This window comes from Oncorhynchus tshawytscha, linkage group LG26 (genome assembly GCF_018296145.1).
Source record: "Oncorhynchus tshawytscha isolate Ot180627B linkage group LG26, Otsh_v2.0, whole genome shotgun sequence".
Classification (NCBI taxonomy): Eukaryota; Metazoa; Chordata; class Actinopteri; order Salmoniformes; family Salmonidae; genus Oncorhynchus; species Oncorhynchus tshawytscha.
The window spans coordinates 26,964,353-26,984,072 of NC_056454.1; the positions used below are offsets into that span (position 1 = coordinate 26,964,353).

The 19,720-nt window shown below is 44.6% G+C and overlaps 1 protein-coding gene across 1 annotated transcript in view; it reads right to left on the reverse strand.

Moving 5' to 3' along the window:
* The window catches only part of LOC112225455 (anosmin-1), a 55,225-nt gene that overhangs the window by 14,123 nt on the left and 21,382 nt on the right, over nt 1-19,720 (reverse strand). The window contains exons 3-7 of the mRNA XM_024389436.2: nt 8,285-8,347; nt 7,689-7,911; nt 3,871-4,055; nt 3,302-3,431; nt 84-289 (exon numbers count right to left, since the gene is read on the reverse strand). Coding sequence (XP_024245204.1) covers nt 84-289; nt 3,302-3,431; nt 3,871-4,055; nt 7,689-7,911; nt 8,285-8,347 — 807 coding nt within the window. The remainder of the gene's footprint in view (nt 1-83; nt 290-3,301; nt 3,432-3,870; nt 4,056-7,688; nt 7,912-8,284; nt 8,348-19,720) is intronic.

The following is a 19,720-nucleotide window of genomic DNA, read 5'->3' on the forward strand; positions in this document are numbered from 1 at the left end:
TCAGCCCATCCAGGCCCTCGGGTGTCTAGCCTCCCAACCCGCAGACACATCACCCAGACGGGAAGAGAAGAACCGATGCTTACCCCGTTGGTGGTCTTCCTCCTCTTCTTTTTGGACGGCACCAGCGACTTCCCGGGAACAGTCCAGCTCCAGAAGACTTTGTAGTGATGGACGGGGATGTCGGGCTCCGAGGGCAGGGTCCAGTTAAGATGGACTGTCACCGTCCCCTCAGCACCCAGCGTCATGTTAGTAACATGCAGGCTGGTTGGTCTGGGAGGGGCGGCGGGATCTGGAGAGAGACCAGGAACACAGTACTCTAATGTCATGTAATCCACAGCAGTTCTCCTTCTCTCTCCCTCCAGCTGTTAAGCTTTAATTCAGGGACTGAGTGAGGAGGATAATGTTAGACACAGAAAGACTATTGTTTCTTAATGGAAGACAGAAAGAGATCATGATAGAGCTGGTTTTGTTTGTACGATTTGGGAACGACCACAAATAACGGCGCCGGCAGAAAAGTGACAGCTGCAATGTTATTTTGGTGCTAATAAGTGGCTGGAGACTCACAGTCCAATGAAAAAACACTAATCAACTAAATATTGAGATTCATTAAAATGGACGATCACTTAAACCACATTAATGTGTTTATCCTTGCTTAAAATCATATCAGAAGTTTGGTTTAATGTGTCTAACCAGGATACATTTGCACCAGTTAAGACAGCTTTGCAGTGCAGCTGAGAGACCAGAATAAGAGGGGCCCATATGAGAGGCCCAGCCAGTATGATGGTGTAAAGTTATTAGTCCACCACTGACAATCTGTCATGAAATGTTATGACAGGTGTCACGTCTACGACAGTGTTACACAGGACAGAGAGCTCGGCTCAATGGTCACCAAACACATGCTGCTCACTTTCACATTCCATCTTAACTTGAGTCTACCTAGCGTGCATGTGTGTGCATCCGAGTGTGTGTGTAAGATGATGTTTCAGAGCTTGTTAAGAGCCTGGCCAGATGGGGTCTGCCCCAGGATTGCTGCCGGCTGCCGCATATAGTTAGTACTGATGTCAGGCCATGGGTCCCAGGCAGGGCCAGGCAGAGGCAGGGCCAGGCGGAGGCAGGGCAAGGCAGAGGCAGGGCAAGGCAGAGGCAGGGCCAGGCAGAGGCAGGGCCAGGCAGAGGCAGGGCCAGGCAGAGGCAGGGCCAGGCAGAGGCAGGGCCAGGCGCCAGACCAGAGGGAAAGGCCTATTACTGAGAAAATGGAGACTACAGCCCTGTTACTACTGTTAGCTCATCTCCCCTTTCTTCCTTCTCCCACCTGAAACACATTTGGGGTGGTTTCAAAGTGCAATTGGACGCATCGTTTCTGAGTGAACCAGCTAATGTTATCCACGCTATATAAATAAGCAGTGAGTTTTTTGCAAATTGCCCAAACAAAGTATGGTGGTGCGAAATTGCAATCAGATGATCAGGCTGAGCTATGTAAATAACAATGGAATGACAGAATCAATCGCTCATCATGTGACAGCTCTACTCCATCCATCAGCGTTGTGGGACTGATTGGAGGTCAGTTTCCAGGCCTGCAGCACAATCCTGTTTCCACCTGGTGTCTGGTGATGTCACGCAGCCTGTCAGAACACCCAGGGGACTTCATGTTAGAATATAAATGACAAGGAAGGTCATTCAGGCAGCATACAGTTACCACTACCACAAAACATATGAGGATGAAGCAAGGTACTTCATTTTGCTTCCCTGGTGAATATTGCACCACAATCTTGTCATAGACTATGTAAAAAAAAGAAATGCCTTCATTACCTGGTTCCTCTCTAGGTTTCTTCCTAGGTTTTGGCCTTTCTAGGGAGTTTTTCCTAGCCACCGTGCTTCTACACCTGCATTGCTTGCTGTTTGGGGTTTTAGGCTGGGTTTCTGTACAGCACTTTGAGATATCAGCTGATGTATGAAGGGCTATATAAATACATTTGATTTGATTTCCTCAGCTATTCATATTGAAGACGAAGAGAAAGGTGGTCCCTGCTAGACAAAATCTCTACCCAAAGCCATGTTGGTAAAGCAAACACACCACAAGAACTCAGACAAAGGGCCAAATCCGGAGCCAAATCAACTGAACTGCAGAACGTTGCTCACAGCTCTGCCTCTACACCTCAAACCAAACGATCTGCTCTACCTCAGATGAAATCTAGACACAATATTACATTCATAAACCTGTAATCCAGACTAAAGGGTTGTTTAGAGTCATTCAACATAGAAACACTCAGAGTAGTACAGGCATCATCAGCACAGTCTCAGCCCACTATCAAACACAATGTTAATCTGTAACACAGATCTGAAGCACTGAGCAGCCTACCTTACCTCATTCTCCCTGGAAGCCAGACAATAACTTACATGCAGTTGAAACCTGCAATATCCTGACTAATTTGGACATATGACATTTTATACAGCTGTAAAGAGGGAAAGCCCCACCTTTGAAGAGTTAAACGTACAAAAGTGTGGCTGCATCGCTATGGAGAAAAGCACATGTTCTGCACTCACAGGGGTTTCTGATGACTTTCTATGTTCTGTTTGGCATCAGTGAGCATCAATTTCCATTTAGCTCAGCGGACAACTTTAGGGACGGAGGGGTGAGGAATGCTTAATAATCTGATTTAAGGTTCAGGTTTGTTAGATAGGAGAAAGAAAAAGAAACCGATTACATTTGGTTGTGATGGATATCTAAAGACACTGTGCCATAACCATTTTGTTATTTGCTTTTAATAAATGTGAGCATTACGGGTGTAATCTTGCAGAATATTCCAGCACAGGAACAGTGTTATGTTCCTGCAGGGTGGGTGTTTCCCCTCACTGCAGAGTGGGTGTTTCCCCTCACTGCAGGGTGGGTGTTTCCCCTCACTGCAGGGTGGGTGTTTCCCCTCACTGCAGGGTGGGTGTTTCCCCTCACTGCAGGGTGGGTGTTTCCCCTCACTGCAGGGTGGGTGTTTCCCCTCACTGCAGGGTGGGTGTTTCCCCTCACTGCAGGGTGGGTGTTTCCCCTCACTGCAGGGTGGATTGAATTTCAGGAAAAAGTTAGACACACTCACAAATATGCAAAAAAACACAATTTGTCCATGAACAAAATGGGGAAATTGGCCGTTACTGAGACAAATCAGGCTGTGATGGATTGTCCCAAGGTCTCCACCTGTTCATAGCCCTTGACTGTAGTAAATGTAAGGATAGGGTGTCACACAGGAACTGACACCGAGTAGGGGCCACACACACACACAACCCCCACACTCTCCCAGACACAGCCTACCTCTGGAGGAGCGGAAGTGCTTGCTGGGGGCAGTAAACCCGCGGGTCCCGTGTACATTGACGGCAGCCACTCTGAACTGGTACCATCTGCTGGCTCTGATGTCGGCCAGTTGGATGCGCTCCTCTGTAGTCTGAGCGACAGATGGGAGAGAGCAGCCACACAGGGGTTAAAGGTCACACAGGGTCGCAGCTCGTGTGAGTGTTGCTGCCACATCAGTCATCAGTCTGTTTCTCTTTGCCAAACTTTCAAAGACACTGCAACTAAGGAATGTGCAACAGTGTGCGACAGTGTGATTGAGTGCAGTGCTTCCACAGCTGTGGAGTACCACCCCGACATTGTTATGTCTCTCTCTTTTGTGTAAAACATATTATGGTTTAGTTTTAGGGTTGGTTTTTCCACCAAATAATGCATCACTGATTCTTCATCTTCCTAAAAAGCACTGACCATGTTATCAATTTAGGATAACTAAACAAGAAATTATTTGAATATAATATACTGTATGTGAATGAAAGAGCAATCCTCCAGCAGCATTGAGGTAGTCAGAGAAGGAGCCTGGTGTGGTGCCCTACCTGTGCCACAGTCTCCCACTCTGTGGCGTCGTCCTCACTGGGGTGGATGCCATAGTTCCAGCGGCGCTGCACCACATACAGGACAGGCTCCACAGAGATGTTGAACTTAGAGGACCAACGGATCACCAGGCCTCCAGACGGCTGCTCCACAAACACCAGCTCCTTTCTGGGCTTCAGGGGTGCTCCTGAAAACAGTCATTGACATCACTGTGAGACGGAGTTAGGGAGAGAATGGGGCATGACATCATCACTGTGAGTGACTTTAGGCAGAGAGGAAGAGGCGAAGCCAGATGATTTAGATAAGTCCTTTTTTGTATGGAGGTCTATGAGAGTGTAGAATTACATGAGGCTTATTTGAATGAATGTAAGTCTCGTAATGTTTAGGCTGTTATAAATGTACTAATATCACCAACTTTGAGAAAAAAACACTTCGTTATGCCTGTTGTTCACACGCGTATCTGCCCGCTCATTTTCTAGAATGGTCCCACCTGATCTCGCCTGCCTTCAATCACTGCGGACATGTATTTCCATTGTTAGAGCGGTCACTTGGCTATCTTGTCAATAAAATAGATCATCTTTGCTTGAGGACAGACATATAACATCATCACTGTGAGACTGACTTTGGGAGAAACAGCACAGATTTGAAATTGACAGACACTGTCCGAGACACTGTCCACTGGGTCCATATCATGGTCATTGTGCTGTGACGGACCGTGATATACTCTCGGATAGAGAGAACATGTTTTACCAGCTGTCTCTTTGGGGAGGACACAGATAGTTAGCCTCTGGGTATGTGAGGTAGTGGAAAGCCGAGGAGCTTACATTATCTTCTCTCCATGTCAAAACACACTCAGACGCACACACACGTGTACAATCCATTTGCCTCATTGTCCCTCACATTCAACCCATTTAAACTCTGTCAATGTGCCCATGTGCGATAAATCCGATTTATTAAGTGTGCAGTGTAGGGAAAAGTGAGTGTCCATGACAGACTAACTCTCTCCTGGAGGATTTATTTCAGCCGAGATGTAGTGAGTTGTTGATTGAGCATCGGGCTGAGTGTTAATGAGATGGAGATTGGAAACGCAGCGTTCAGGAGTACAGAAGAACACTGAATAAATCCCACACCTCTCAATAAATCACCTGCCGTTCTCACATACTTACTTACCCAAGGACCTCTCCCTCGAACCGAGGAGAGCGAGCGCCAAGCGCTGCTCTGCATTCATGAAATGCACACAGTATAAACACACATACTCAAGTCAAAGTAACTGCAAACAAGGTGCTGAAAATAGTGTTGTATTGCCTGTGCTGCATAAGCAGGCTGCTTCAACTTGTTACATCTCTATTGATTATTTTTAACGTGATTGATTGATACTCATTGAATGCCGGGTGGGAGATGGAGGTGGGCCCATTTGCCAGACACATAGAGTCTGTCTTGAGTCTCATAGATAGAGGCTCTACACAGAGTAACAGCTGTGTGCCATTGTGCTGATGTTTCACAGCTCCAGTGTGTGTGTGTGTGTGTGTGTGTGTGTGTGTGTGTGAGATGAACACAATACCACAGCATTCCTACTCCCTTCGCCATGATTCATCTTCCCTCAGCCACACACACACACACATCCCGTCTCTCCATCCAACAACCATCCACACGCAGCAAAGTGACAAACCCTAAACCTGCTCTTAGCTCGCACCCCTACAAAGATTACCCCTATGGGGCCAGATCCCATCCAAGAATCGTACTAGCAGGATTCATCTTCCAATGGCCACATGCTTGCTCTGCCCCATCTAAAAAACATAACCATGAAGTTCGCCTTGATGAACAGTCATCAAGAGCTGAGCATTCATTCATGTATTGTGCATTCCAACAATAACGCTCCTGGAATATAATGCTGAGTGCTCACGCACACACTGTCAAAATGACCTGGCTAATTACTGGGGCCGTGGCAAACAAGCACCAATCAAGGTGGGAGGAACACATCCAACAATACATTATTCAAAAGGTGATTGTAGTACAATGGCCTCCCATAGACTTCAAACACTGATGAGTGCCATGCCATGGTTCCCAGAGTCATCAATATACATGGTTACATAGGTCTCTGACGGTTAACAGTAAAGATATGCTTCATATTTTACGTGCATCAAATGACTGTCTTTGTTTTGGAGCACAGAGGCAGCAATACATCCATACCCCAGGATGGTCATGCACATTAGGGGTGTGGAGCTGTGAATGGCTGGGGAGGACGACTGCAAAGGCTGGCGAGTGTGAGGATCAAGCATCATAGCATCTCCAGAGGGAGAGAGACCATAAGTAAAGACTGACATATTTACATAAGGACACGGGGCTGAGAACAAGACTGCCTTTCCACACTGGTCTCTCAGTGATCTCCATTATGGTGACAGAATAACCATCTATCACAAATGACTGCCAACCCATCATGGTTGAGGGAAAAGACATCTTATTCAAAACTCCACTTTGCTAGTACAGCTTTGAACAAAAAAGAAGACGTTACAGTTTAGTGAATAGTATGTAATATCACTGGGTTCTATTGATATCAAGAAAAAAGCTCTACATATGGGACCAAGGCCCTGTAGTCGTCTTCTGTGTATTTGTGTTCAAAAGACATAACACACACAATGAGCTCTGCTTTCTACAGCGCACTCTTCCACTGTCACACACTCGCTGGGGACCTTCACCTGCACACACACACAGGGCACACAAACACACATCTGAGAGCGATCTCCGTGGGGGGGAAACACTCCATTTCACCCAGCTCGCGTCAGAATAATGGCTTCCAGCATTATGGATCATCTTGAACACACACTTGTGCACATACAGAAACGATTACTCTCTCCACACCGTGAGCACATAATTACACCTTCAACAATGGAGATCAGGATTGGAATTCAAACATGACTTAAAGCAGACTGCGAATTAAAACATGTGCAAATCTCCTTTTATCTTTCTCCATCCACACAGGCTGTGAATCTCCAGGCCATGACACTGCCTTTACTGTACATCCATTCTTTCAGAATATATTAATGCCCCCCCCCCACACACACACACACACACACAACACACACGTCTGTGTGCACTTCAATAATAGCCACAGCTCTGTCACTGCATTGCTTCAAAGACTGAAAGAGGCAGGTTCCAGTCATTCCACTTCTACTGCCTTGTTATGGTCCAAGGCTGTCAGCAGCCTGAGAGCGTCAGTGTGCTGCTGACAAACACAACTGAAGAAGATCCAGCTTCCATCTCCTGGCCCAGAGGCACAGAGAGGCTTCTCTCGCTCTTCCACAATGGGCTGTGCGCTCTCCTCTTCTCTCTGAACATCCACCTCAGGCAGTGCCATTAAAACAGTTTTACTGGAGGTCTCCCTCCCTCTCTCTCTCTCTATGCATCTGTTCTTTTGTGAGCCTAAAGCAGATTTAGAACAATTTCACACACTGGATGTATCATAAAATACAGCATGTACAGAATGTGGGGATTGCGTGGAGACAAAGAAACTCAAGTGAAATATTGGTCTATTTTGAATAAAATGAAATGTATGGTTCACTGCATAGCTAAATGGATTTTGCAGCACTACTAGTGAAACTTGGTATTTTGTGCATACACAAACACATACACCAAAAAGGCATAGCCTTGCTAAATAATAACAGAAGATGATTTACAATGTTCAAGGACAAAAGTTAGGGCGCTGAAAGCTACTGCTTCATTTGAATAACCGAATCTGACAAAGGTCTGTGTACAGTAACTAGCGTTAGTGTTGTACCCAATGATGTCACATACGGCGCCTGTACAGTACGTGTCATTGTACCTTTGTAGAGGTTCTTGGGGGTCTGACAGGTGTGTCCGCAGCCATTGGAGCAGCACTTCTTGACAGCGGAGCACTCTCCATCCTCCTCACAGCTCTCCACGCAGGCTGCAGCGAAGCCACTGGCCTTCTCAGGGGCCGAGCAGTCCCCCTGTTTCACCCCTTCTACAGACTTCAGGAACTCACAGCTAGTCAAACACTCATAGTGCTTCTTGGGAAAGAGGGGCTGGAGGGTAGAGGGGGACGAGGAGGTAGTAGGAGGAGGAGAAGGGGAGGAAGAGGGGGAGGAGGAAAGGCAAATGAAAAATGTGTGTCAGGTGACTTGTAGCGTTGAGTGTGCCAGTGCTTGAACAGGCAGGTCAGCGAGCTAACAGGGATTGTCCTGTTTACATTGAACCTGATGACTAATTTGAGAGGTGAGTAAGTTAAACAGCTTTGATTCAATCTTACACGGATTGCCATTACATTACATTACATTACAGTAGAGAGAAAAAAGAGCCTCCACTTTACTTTGCTTGACGCTCTTCGTTCCCTCAGACTTTCCCCACTCCAGAGGGAGCACTCAAACTCAGAGGCGGTGGCAATAGTGACATACGTACCTCACATAAGTCCTGGCACTGATTTTCCTTCAGGTCCCAGGATTCCTTGCAGGGCTCCAGGCACTATGAAAGGGAGAAGGAAGGGTGTCAGTGCTTCAAAGAGCCAGCCACATTAAAGAGCTTAGTGTGAGCGAAGCCTGAGAGGGTGCTATCTCTCGCTCTCCCTTGCTCTCTTTCGGTCTCGCTCCCTCTCTGACTGCCAAGCACCTCACACAGCCACTTCCATGGTACACACCACAATCAGCATTCACACCTCTTTGTTACAGAATCCCCACATACTTTCAAAGAACATCAACAATTTTCTACAAAAGAAGGTAACAGGCCAAGGGCCAAAGCGGATTCGTTTCAGAATAGAGCACAGTCGCTGTGACTCCCAAAATCCACTCAATAGCTATCATTTTTTGTCTGGCTCTTCTGCCCTTGACAAATTCCTTACAAAAATGCATCAGCATAAACCCCAACCCCCCCTTCACCAGCTCTCTCCACCACCTCATGTCTGGACCCGATACAGCCTCTCTACCGCCCTCTCTCCCTCCCTACCTCTTCCAGTTGTACACAGAGAGGATGGTTAATAGATAATACACCCAGTTAAAATGTTCTTGGGATTCCCTTTTCAAACATGTGGAACTTATTTACTGGATGATTGGCGCGGGCATGGGATCAAAGAGGATCCTAGAAGAGACTGCAGGGCAAGTCGTTTAGCCCAACATATCGGATGAAGAATTTAAAATGAAAATACACCAATAATGGTCAAATTCCTCTCACTGTAAATACAACCGCTCGCCCTCAACTAATCAAACTCAATAAGGCTAAATGTAATAAAACATGAAAGTTCATGCATGTCCAAGGGAATCAGGCATCAGATGCCACCGCAGAAAAAGGGGCATGTGTTCAGAACCTTCATAGGATAGAGTGGCTGGAGGCTGATGTGTGCTGCTAGCTGGCTGCTACAGAACCAGTGGTACTGCTATAGCCAGTAGGAGAGTCTCCCAGAGAGGAACCACTGCTGGGCTGCTGCTTCTGGGCAGCCACTGGGACAGGCCCAAACCACAGTGACCATTCGGCCCCATTCAATTTAGGCTCTCTGACCCAGCTCCAATACAGAGACCCAGCAGCTAACTGTCAGACTCCACCACCGCATTCCTCGTATGGGAAAGTCCAATATGTTGGTCAGCAGGGGGGAATCATCTTTGATGAACCAGAGATGGAGACCTTCCGTGAGAGGAGAAATGAGAGCTAGGTAGTGAACTTTTGGCCAGAGCATTCTGGATGTCTCACGTCAATCTCAGAGAACATTACCTATTAGATATATATAGAGACAGAGTCATTCGATGAGCGTAAAACAGTATGTGCCCATGTTTTACTGATATGGTACAGAGACACTGTACCAAAAGGCAACATAAGAAATTACACCTTAGTCAGGGAGCTGTGTTTATGTGTCTTTAGTCAGCTCATTAGCAGCCTCTGTTTTTATTATGCCATTGCCAGTGAAAAGTTGACTTGCTTTTTATGGAATGCGTAGGGCGGGCACATGTTGAAGTGTAAACCCGGCTTCTAGGAGGAACATGGCGCAATCAGGGCCCTACACTTGGGTTGCCTGACAGTTCTCAATTACACACTGTGGTCTCTCAGTTAAAACTCGCTAAGCTCGGTCTCGCTTTTTCTCTCCACTCCACTCCCACGGAGCGGGTTTGGAAGAAGACCATCTGGACACTGGAGTGTTAAGGAGGAGATACAGGACTGAGAAAAGGGAGACAGGAGGCAGTAGGGAAGCAGTAGTTCATATTTCCCCTAAAAACAAGTATAGGCTATAGTATGTGATGAGCAGTAGTTCATATTTCCCCTAAAAACAAGTATAGGCTACAGTATGTGATGAGCAGTAGTTCATATTTCCCCTAAAAACAAGTATAGGCTATAGTATGTGATGAGCAGTAGTTCATATTTCCCCTAAAAACAAGTATAGGCTACAGTATGTGATGAGCAGTAGTTCATATTTCCCCTAAAAACAAGTATAAGCTATAGTATGTGATGAGCAGTAGTTCATATTTCCCCTAAAAACAAGTATAGGCTATAGTATGTGATGAGCAGTAGTTCATATTTCCCCTAAAAACAAGTATAGGCTACAGTATGTGATGAGCAGTAGTTCATATTTCCCCTAAAAACAAGTATAGGCTATAGTATGTGATGAGCAGTAGTTCATATTTCCCCTAAAAACAAGTATAGGCTACAGTATGTGATGAGCAGTAGTTCATATTTCCCCTAAAAACAAGTATAAGCTATAGTATGTGATGAGCAGGAGTTCAGAATGAACCCCTGGAGATTCAAAAGAAACCATTGTGGGTTCCACAGAATTACAGTGGGAAAAACTGAAATAAGAGTCTTGCAATGTCACTATCCCCACATACTGCATGGGAATATGATTTGATGAACACCTACAGTACATGTAGTAGCACTAATGGGCAGCCAGTCTTCCTTCCAGAGAAACCATGCTGACACATTGAGGTGTTGAGGCAATGGCTTTTGCTCCAGCAGTCTCACTAGTCTAAAGGAACCTCTGCCAACAGACACGGCACATGCCAAAGGCCTAAAATCCCCTCTACAAATCACTGAGCATACACATGTAAGCTGTGGAATCAAGCCAATTTTCCCAATGAAAGATCTTGTGAGCATGGCAATGAATGCATTCCAGTGGTTGATGAAAGGCTTTTCTTTGGGATCAGGCCCCTTTATGCTTCATCACAATTAGATCTATAGGGAAAGTGAAAATGTATTGAAACTTGCATTTGAAATGTGAAGGCAACAGGAATTAAGATGGCATACCACGTTAAAAGATTACAAGGTCGAATCTATGTTTGGTTAGTGCATGAAGTCTACCCCTTCAATATGTGTCACACACACAGCAAATTATTTAGTCCAAGAGAGATGTTTTCAATACAATAGAAAAAACAAAGGCGAATTACAAATAAAGGAAGTGCATATGGATTTTGCAAGTCTTTGCACTCTTTGAGGGAGTGGATATGAGGATCACAAAAAGATAAGCATTTGAGTTCCTCGCTGTGAGAGCTCTCCACAGGTGTGCTGATAATTGACAATCTGTCAGCGGTTTTCCTCAGCCACACCCACAACTGACATTTTAGTAGGAGGGGGCGTGAATGACGACAGATGTCTTGCCAAAGCAAATAGGAGACGCTCCGTATAATTACAAAAAGGTGACTCAATCAAAAACCACAGTTGTATTGACACAGTTTTGCTGCTGACTCCAACAATATCTGCTTCTGTGAGTCTTTAACATGGGGTTTAACCATTACTGAACAAAAATATAAATGCAACATGTAAGGTGTTGGTCCCATGTTTCATAAGCTGAAATAAAATTCCAGAAATGTCCCATACGCACAAAAAATATTATTTCTTAAATTTTGTGCACAAATTTGTTTACATCCCTGTTAGTGAGCATTTTATCCTTTGTCAAGATAATCCATCCACCTGACAGGTGTGGAATATATCAAGCAGCTGAAAACAGCATGATCTTTACACAGGTACACAAGTGCACCTTGTGCTGGGGACAATAAAAGGCCCCTCTAAAATGTGCAGTTTTGTCACACAACACAGTTGAGAGTGTGCAATTGGCATGCTGACTGCAGGAATGTCCACCAGAGCTGTTGCCAGGGAATTTAATGTTCATTTCTCCATCATAATCTGCCTCCAATGTTGTTTAGGAGAATTTAGCAGTACGTCCAACCGGCCTCACAACCACAGACTGTGTAACCACGTCAGCCCAGAACCTCTATTTCTGGCTTCTTCACCTGCAGGATGGTCTGAGACCAGCTAACCCAGGGGTGGACAACTCCAGTCCTTGAGGGCCTGATTGGTGTCACACTTTTTCTCCATCCCTAGCAAACACAGCTTATTAATCAAATTGCATTCTAAACTGAAGATCTTGATTAGGAGATTATTAGAGTCAGGTGTGTTATTTGGGGCTGGGGCAAAACTGTGACGCCAAATCAAGCCATCGAGGACCAGAATTGCCCACCCTTGAGCTAACTGGACAGCTGATGAAACAGTTTGCAGAACCAAAGAAAGTTTGTGCAGACAGTCAGAAACCGTCTCAGGGTAGCTCATTTGCATGCTCATTGTCCTCAGCTGGGTCTTGACCTGACTGCAGTTTGGGGTCGTAACCAACTTCAGTGGGCAAATGCTCACCTTCGATGGCCACTGGCATGCCGGAGAAGTGTGCTCTTCACTGATGAATCCTGGTTTCAACTGTACCGGACAGATGGCAGACAGCGTCTATGGCTTCGTGTGGGCGAGCGGTTTGCTGTCAACGTTGTGAACAGAGGGCCCCATGATGAAGGTGGGGTTATGGTATGGGCAGTTACGGCCAACGAGCACAATTGCATTTTATCGATGGCAATTTGAATGCACAGAGATACCGTGACGCAATCCTTAGCCGAATTGTTGTGCCATTCATCCGCCGCCATCACCTCTTGTTTAAGCATGATAATGCACAGCCCGATATTGCAAGGACACAATTCCTGGAGGCTGAAAATGTCCCAGTTCTTCCATGACCTGCATACTCAGACATGTCATTGAGCATGTTCAGGCTGCTCTGGATTGACGTGTACGACAGCGTGTTTGAGTTCCCGCCAATATCCAGCAACTTCACACAGCCATTGAAGAGGAGTGGGAAAATATTCCACAGGCCACAATCAAAAGCATGATCAACTCTATGCGAATGAGATGTCGCACTACATGAGGAAAATGGTGGTCACACCAGATGCTGACTGTTTTTTTCTGACCCACACCCCTATCCTTTTTTTAAGGCACTATCTGTGCCTTAAACAACAGATGCATATCTGTATTCCCAGTCAAGTGAAATCCATAGATTAGGGTCTAATGCATTCATTTCAATTGACTGATCTCCTTATATGAACTGTAACGAAGTGAAATCTTTGAAATTGTTGCATGTTGCATTTTTATTCAGTGTAGGAGATCTCAGCTGGACAGAGACAACATGGAAGGGAAGGCGGGTAATTGGGATAGACATGCTGCATCTGTCTAGTTAACCTGGGTGCCAGCCTGAGATGGTGTTGAAGCTAAAGTCTGAGACTGGCATCCAGGCTAACATATGTTGGCATAACAACACCACATGAAAATGTTCTGATGCATAAACATGCAAGTTAGTACACGAAATGATGTTGAATTGAACTGTTCTCAGTCCCAGATGTATACAAGGACTTTGGCTGTTGGTTGAGGCCAGAGCTCCACCAAAGCAGTTGGCTGTAGCAGTTTCCCAACAAAAGCATTTGTGCTCCCGACTCTCCCTTTGTGTCCTTATCGTCCTTCCAAAAAAGTGACACATTCTGCATGGGTAAGTAGGACCAGCCTTGGAGCCCTTTCACTCCCCATTTCACGCTGTAATAAAACACAGCAGTTGTTGCACTGTGGAGCCCTGAAAGGCTTTCTGTGGGGCCGATGTGAGAGTCAGGGACTGAATGGCTGCCAATGCGACAGCACCGTCCTCACTTTGTCACAGCGAAGGGGAAGAGGGGGGGTAAGACAACTCGGCTATGTGTGTGTGTGTGTGTGTGTGTGTGTGCGTACGCTTGTGCATCTTAGAACTTCCACTTCCCCAGGCGGCAGGGGTAGGGGCGCGCTGGTTCTCGGTCCAACGTAAAAAAGACTCACTTCCCAACGGGGACAGCTGAAAAAACAAACTCTGACAAAATGTATTGTATAAAATGTCACAGAAAGGGTTTTGCTTCAGTTAATGAAGTGTGAACCGCTACCAGTCGAGATTGCCTCGGGCTTCACAATATGCACTGCAGACATAACAAAAGGCATGAACATCATTCATACTAATGTATTACGTACAGGAGACATTTTCCCATAACGCCTGAGCATATTTTTACAATCATAGGGCGGGTTTAGGAGAGATGAGTGGTTTTCCGACGACAAGCTATGATTCCTTCATTTCGTTACCATACTGCAATCCATCAAATAATTTGCTATTTTATTAGGATCCCCATTAGTGAAAGCCACAGCTCCTTTTCCTGGGGTCCACACAGAACATGAAACATGACAGAACATTAATAAACAAGAACAGATCTACAGTGAATTGTGCAAGTATTTCAGACACCGTGATTTTTTCCACATTGTTATGTTACAGCCTTATTCTAAAATTTCTTAAATAGTTTTTTTCCCAATCAATCTACACACAATACCCCATAATGACAAAAAAAATTGTTTCTAGAATTGTAGAAAATGTATTCAAATATTTTAAAAAGTACTGTGTTGAAACACCTTTGGCAGTGTTCACAGTCTTCAGTTTTCAGTTTTTTTTGTGTATGAGGCTACAAGCTTGGCATACACATTCTCCCATTCTTCTCTACAGATCCTCTCAAGCTCTGTCAGGTTGGATGGGGAATGTCGCTGCACAGCAATTTTCCGGTCTCTCCAGAGATGTTCGATCGGGTTCAAGTCCGGGCTCTGCCTGGGCCACTCAAGGCCTGACTAGTCTCCCGGTCTCTGCCGCTGAAAAACATCCCCACAGGATGACGCTGCCACCACCATGCTTCACAGTAGGGATGGTGCCAGGGTTCCTCCAGAAGTGACACTTGGCATTCAGGCCAAAGAGTTCAATCTTGGTTTCATCAGACCAGAGCATCTTGTTTCTCATGGTCAGTGTTCTTTAGTTGCCTTTTGGCAAACTTCAAGCGGGCTGTCATGTGCCGTTTACTGAGGAGTGGCTTCAGTTTTGTAAAAGGAGGCCCAAAGGCCTGATTGCTGCAGAGATGGGAGAACCTTCCAGAAGGACAACCATCTCCACAGAGGAACTCTGGAGCTCTGTCAGAGTGACCGTCGGGTTCTTGGTCACCTCCCTGACCAAGGAAGAGGCTTGGTGGTTCCAAACTTCTTCCATTTAAGAATGAAGGCCACTGTGTTCTTGGGGACATTCAATCCTGCAGAAATGTTTTGGTACCCTTCCCCAGATCTGTGCCTCGACACAATCCTGTCTCAGAGCTCTACGGAGAATTCCGTAAACCTCATGGCTTGATTTTTGCTCTGACGTCCACTGTCAACTGTGGGAACTTAGACAGGGGTGTGCCTTCCCAAAAATTGTCCAATGAATAGAATTTACCCCAGGTGGACTCCAATCAAGTTGTAGAAACATCTCAAGGATGATCAATGGAAACAAGATTCACCTGAGCTCAATTTCAAGTCTCATAGCAAAGGGTCTGAATACTTATGTAAATAAGGTATTTCTTTATTTGTTTTGAAAAAGTGTATAAAAACCCGTTTTTGCTTTATCATTATGGGCTATTGTGTATAGATTGATGAGTAAAAAAAGTATTTTATCCATTTTAGAATAAGGCTGTAACATACCAAAATGTGGAAAAAGTCAAGGGTCTGACTCCTTTCTTAATACACTGTATATAGACACACACACTTAAAAGCAGCACACATAGCCTACATATCACACAAAATATCTAGGTCAGATACTAGAGTGACGCTGTGCCGTGGTGTTGATTTATCTGTTGTTTTTTTAACCAGGTTTGCTGTTCATTTGAGCAATATGAGATGGAAGGGAGTTCCTTGCAATAATGGCTCTATATAATATGGTACACTTTCTTGAATTTGTTCTGGATTTGGGAACTATGAAAAGACTCCTGGTGGCATGTCTGGTGGGGTAAGTGTGTCAGCTGTGAGTAAGTTGACTATGCAAACCATTTGGAATTTTCAACACATAGTTTCTTATAAAAAATAAGTGATGCAGTCAGTCTCATCAACTCATAGGCAAGAGAGCATGCCTAGTATTTATATTAGCCTTCTGATTACAACGAAGAGCAAGATGTGCCGCTCTGTTCTAGGCCAGCTGCAGCTTAACTAGGTCTTTCTTAGCAGTGTAGTGTCAAAAAGCTTTATTACGGACAGACCTCTCCCCATCTTTAAAACCACTGAATCTACATGGTTTTGACCATGACAGTTTACAATCTAAGGTAACGCCAAGTAATTTAGTCTCAACTTGTTCAACAGCCACACCATTCAATACTAGAGATTCAGCTGAGGTCTAGAGCTTTGGGAATGATTTGTACCAAATACAATGCTCTTAGTTTTAGAGATGTTCAGGACCAGTTTATTACTGGCCACCTATTCCAAAACTGACTGCAACTCCGTTTTAAGGATTTCAAATGACTTCATTAGCTATGGTTGCTGACGTGTATATGGTTGAATCATCAGCATACATGGACACACAGGCTTTGTTTAATGCCAGTGGCATGTCATTGGTAAAAATAGAAGGGAAAAAAAGTAGAGGGCCTAGAGAACTTCTCTGCGGTACACCACACCCTACATGTTTGACAGAGATGCCTTTGAGTTCTATTAGATAGATGGCTCTGAATCCACGACATAGCAGAAGTTGAAAAGCCATAACACAAGTTCTCAACAACAGGTTATGGTCAATAATATCAAAGGCTACACTGAAAACAGCTCAAACAATCTTATCACTTTCAACCAATCATCAGTTGTTTGTGTAGTATATGTTGAGTGTCCTTCTCAATAAGCATGATGAAAGTCTGTTGTCAATTTGTTTACAGAGAAATAGCATTGTATTTGGTCTAACACCACTTTCTCCCAACAGTTTGCTAAGAGCTGGCAGCTAGCTGATTGGTCTGCGGTTAGAACCAGTGAAGTCCGCTTTACCACTCTTGGGTAGCGGAATGACTTTGGCTTCCCTCCAGGCCTGAGGACAAAAACCTTCCTCTAGACTCAGATTAAAAGATATGACAGATAGATGGAAGTCTACTGTGTATGGCCACTCCTAAGTTGTCGATGCCTAGTGTGCCTGTCCCACACTAACTTTGCAAAATTCTAACTTACAATGCTTTTCTTTCATTATTAGTTTTTTTATGCATGAATATGATGGCTCACTTTTCGTTGTTGGCATTTCCCGCTTAAGTTTGCCCACTTTGCCAATGAAGTAATCATTAAGATAATTGGCAACATCAAATGGTTTTGTGATGAGTAAGCTATCTGATTAATTGAAAGATGAAGTTGAATGTCTTTCTGCCCATAATGTCATTTAAAATATGCTGAAGTGTTTTGATCATTGTTCTTGGCTTCATAATACAGTTTCTTCTTATTATTGCTGAGTTTAGTCGCATCATTTCTCAATTTGCAGTAAGTCAGGTGTGCATCCAGACTTATTAGCCACTCCTTTCGCCCCATCTCTTTCAACCATACAGTTTTTCAATTCCTCATCAATCCATGGAGCCATAACAGTACTAACAGTCAGTTTCTTAACAGGTGCATATTTATCAATAATTGAAAGCAGCAATTTCATAAATTCATTAAGTTCAGCATCTGGATGCTCCTTATTAAATCACATCAGACCAACAAATATGTTTTACACCCTCCACATAAGAGTTACAGAAAACTTTTGATGATCTCTATTTTAGGCCCCACTTTTGGAACCTTGGTTCTCCTAGATATAGCCACTATATTGTGATCACTGCATCCAATGGGTACAGATACAACATAATATTTCTACACATGAATAACCAAAATGTGAGAGCTTTCCATACATCCCTTCAAATATGAAGTTGACTATAAAGTCACCTAGCCACTATGCATACATAACAGGCCTTACAATCCATTGTATAAGTCCCTCCCCCCATCTATCCCATAAAGGAAAAGATGGCTGGGGCCAGTAGAAACTGTCGATCATGGTCCTGAAGTTTAGCGTCAGCTTGGCAATGCGGTGGGGATATTTACAAGGCATGTCTGGAGTCCCTGGGAGTGTGCAGAGCTGCAGCAGGAGTGACCAGACTCCTCTGGGACAGAGTGATAGGGAGGGGCTCTCCGTTGATCACACGCTGTAAATATCACCTATCTATTCTGCTGCCCTGGCGCTTTTCATGCACACCACCAGACTCAATTACTCCAGCGGCGCTTGATAGACGCCCCGCTCATATTTATTGACCCACACAGAAGCTTCCACTGGTCACCAGGACCTACTCTGGTGTTGCGGTTAAAGTGCTCTCTTTTTAATCTCTTTCGCTCTCTGTATATCTTTCTCCCCCTCGGTCTCTTTCTCTCTCCCTCCATCACTCCCTTGCTATGAGCACCATTACTCTTAATGGTTCCCTACATCCCTCCTCATTCTTATTCATGGCAGAAGGCCCACTTCAAACTGCATTAGATAATTCAAAGTCAGCTTGATTTACACGGAACAAAAAAAATATAAAAGCAACATGTAAAGTCTTGGTCCCATGTTTCAAGAGCTGAAAGAAAAAATCCCAGGACTTTTCCATACACAAAAAGCTATTTTCTCTAAATGTTTGTGCACAAATTTGTTTACATCCCTGTTAGTGAGCATTTCTCCTTTGCCAAGATAATCTATCCACCATCCACAATGCCACAGATGTCTTAAATTTTGAGGGAGCATGCAATTGGTATGCTGACTGTAGGATAGTCCAACTGAGCTGTTCCAGAGAATTGAATGTTGATTTCTCTACTATAAGTTGCTTCCAATATCTTTTTAGACAATTTTGCAGTACGTCCAACAGGCCTCACAACCGCAGACCGGCCCATGACCTCCACATCCGGCTTTTTCACCTGCAGGATCTTCTGAGTGGGGCTGGGGGGAAGAGTGCTGAGGAGTATCCCTGTCTGTAATGAAGCCCTTTTGTGGGGAAAAACAAATTTTGCTTGACTGGGCCTGGCTCCCCAGTGGGTGGACCCTATGCCCTCCCAGGCCAATCCCCTGCCCAGTCATGTGAAATCTATAGATTAGGGCCCACATCCATATTCAAGTCAAGTGTTTGTTTTCTACCATGTCCAAGAAAACATTCAAAAAGTGAATTCCGGGACATATTTGAAATGAAAGAATTAAAGTTGTACATCTGGTGAAGAGTTGCCTGTCGTGTGATGCACCCTGGGAGTATCAAAACAAGCTGAGGTCAACAAATCAGAACAGTTTAAACATATTTCATTGTGTGTTGGGTTGTGATGTGAATAAGTAGAAAATTGTACGTTCTAAAGGCTTTCCAATATGTCATTGACTTGTCATTAACTTTCGTAGGAGAATAAAGTATGGAGTGATTTACGGTGATTAATAAACAATAAAGTTCAGTGTACCTTCCACATTGTTCTTTCAGTGGACTGTGAGTAAGATGAGGTGTGGTCGTGCATAGGACTCTCCGGTTGTCTCTCTCTCTCTGCGCTTACAGTAAACCAACACAGGTGCTGGTTTGGAAAAGCAGTTGAGGCATGCCGCCACACTAGGGTGTGTGAGTGGATTAGATATTTCAAGGTTGGAGGAGGAGACCGATGAACTGAAGTGCTCAAACATGAAACATGGTTCTACATCCCTCTCCCCAGCACACAAACACACCTTTTTAATCACAATTCATGTCCTGGTAGGACTCAAGAAAACTC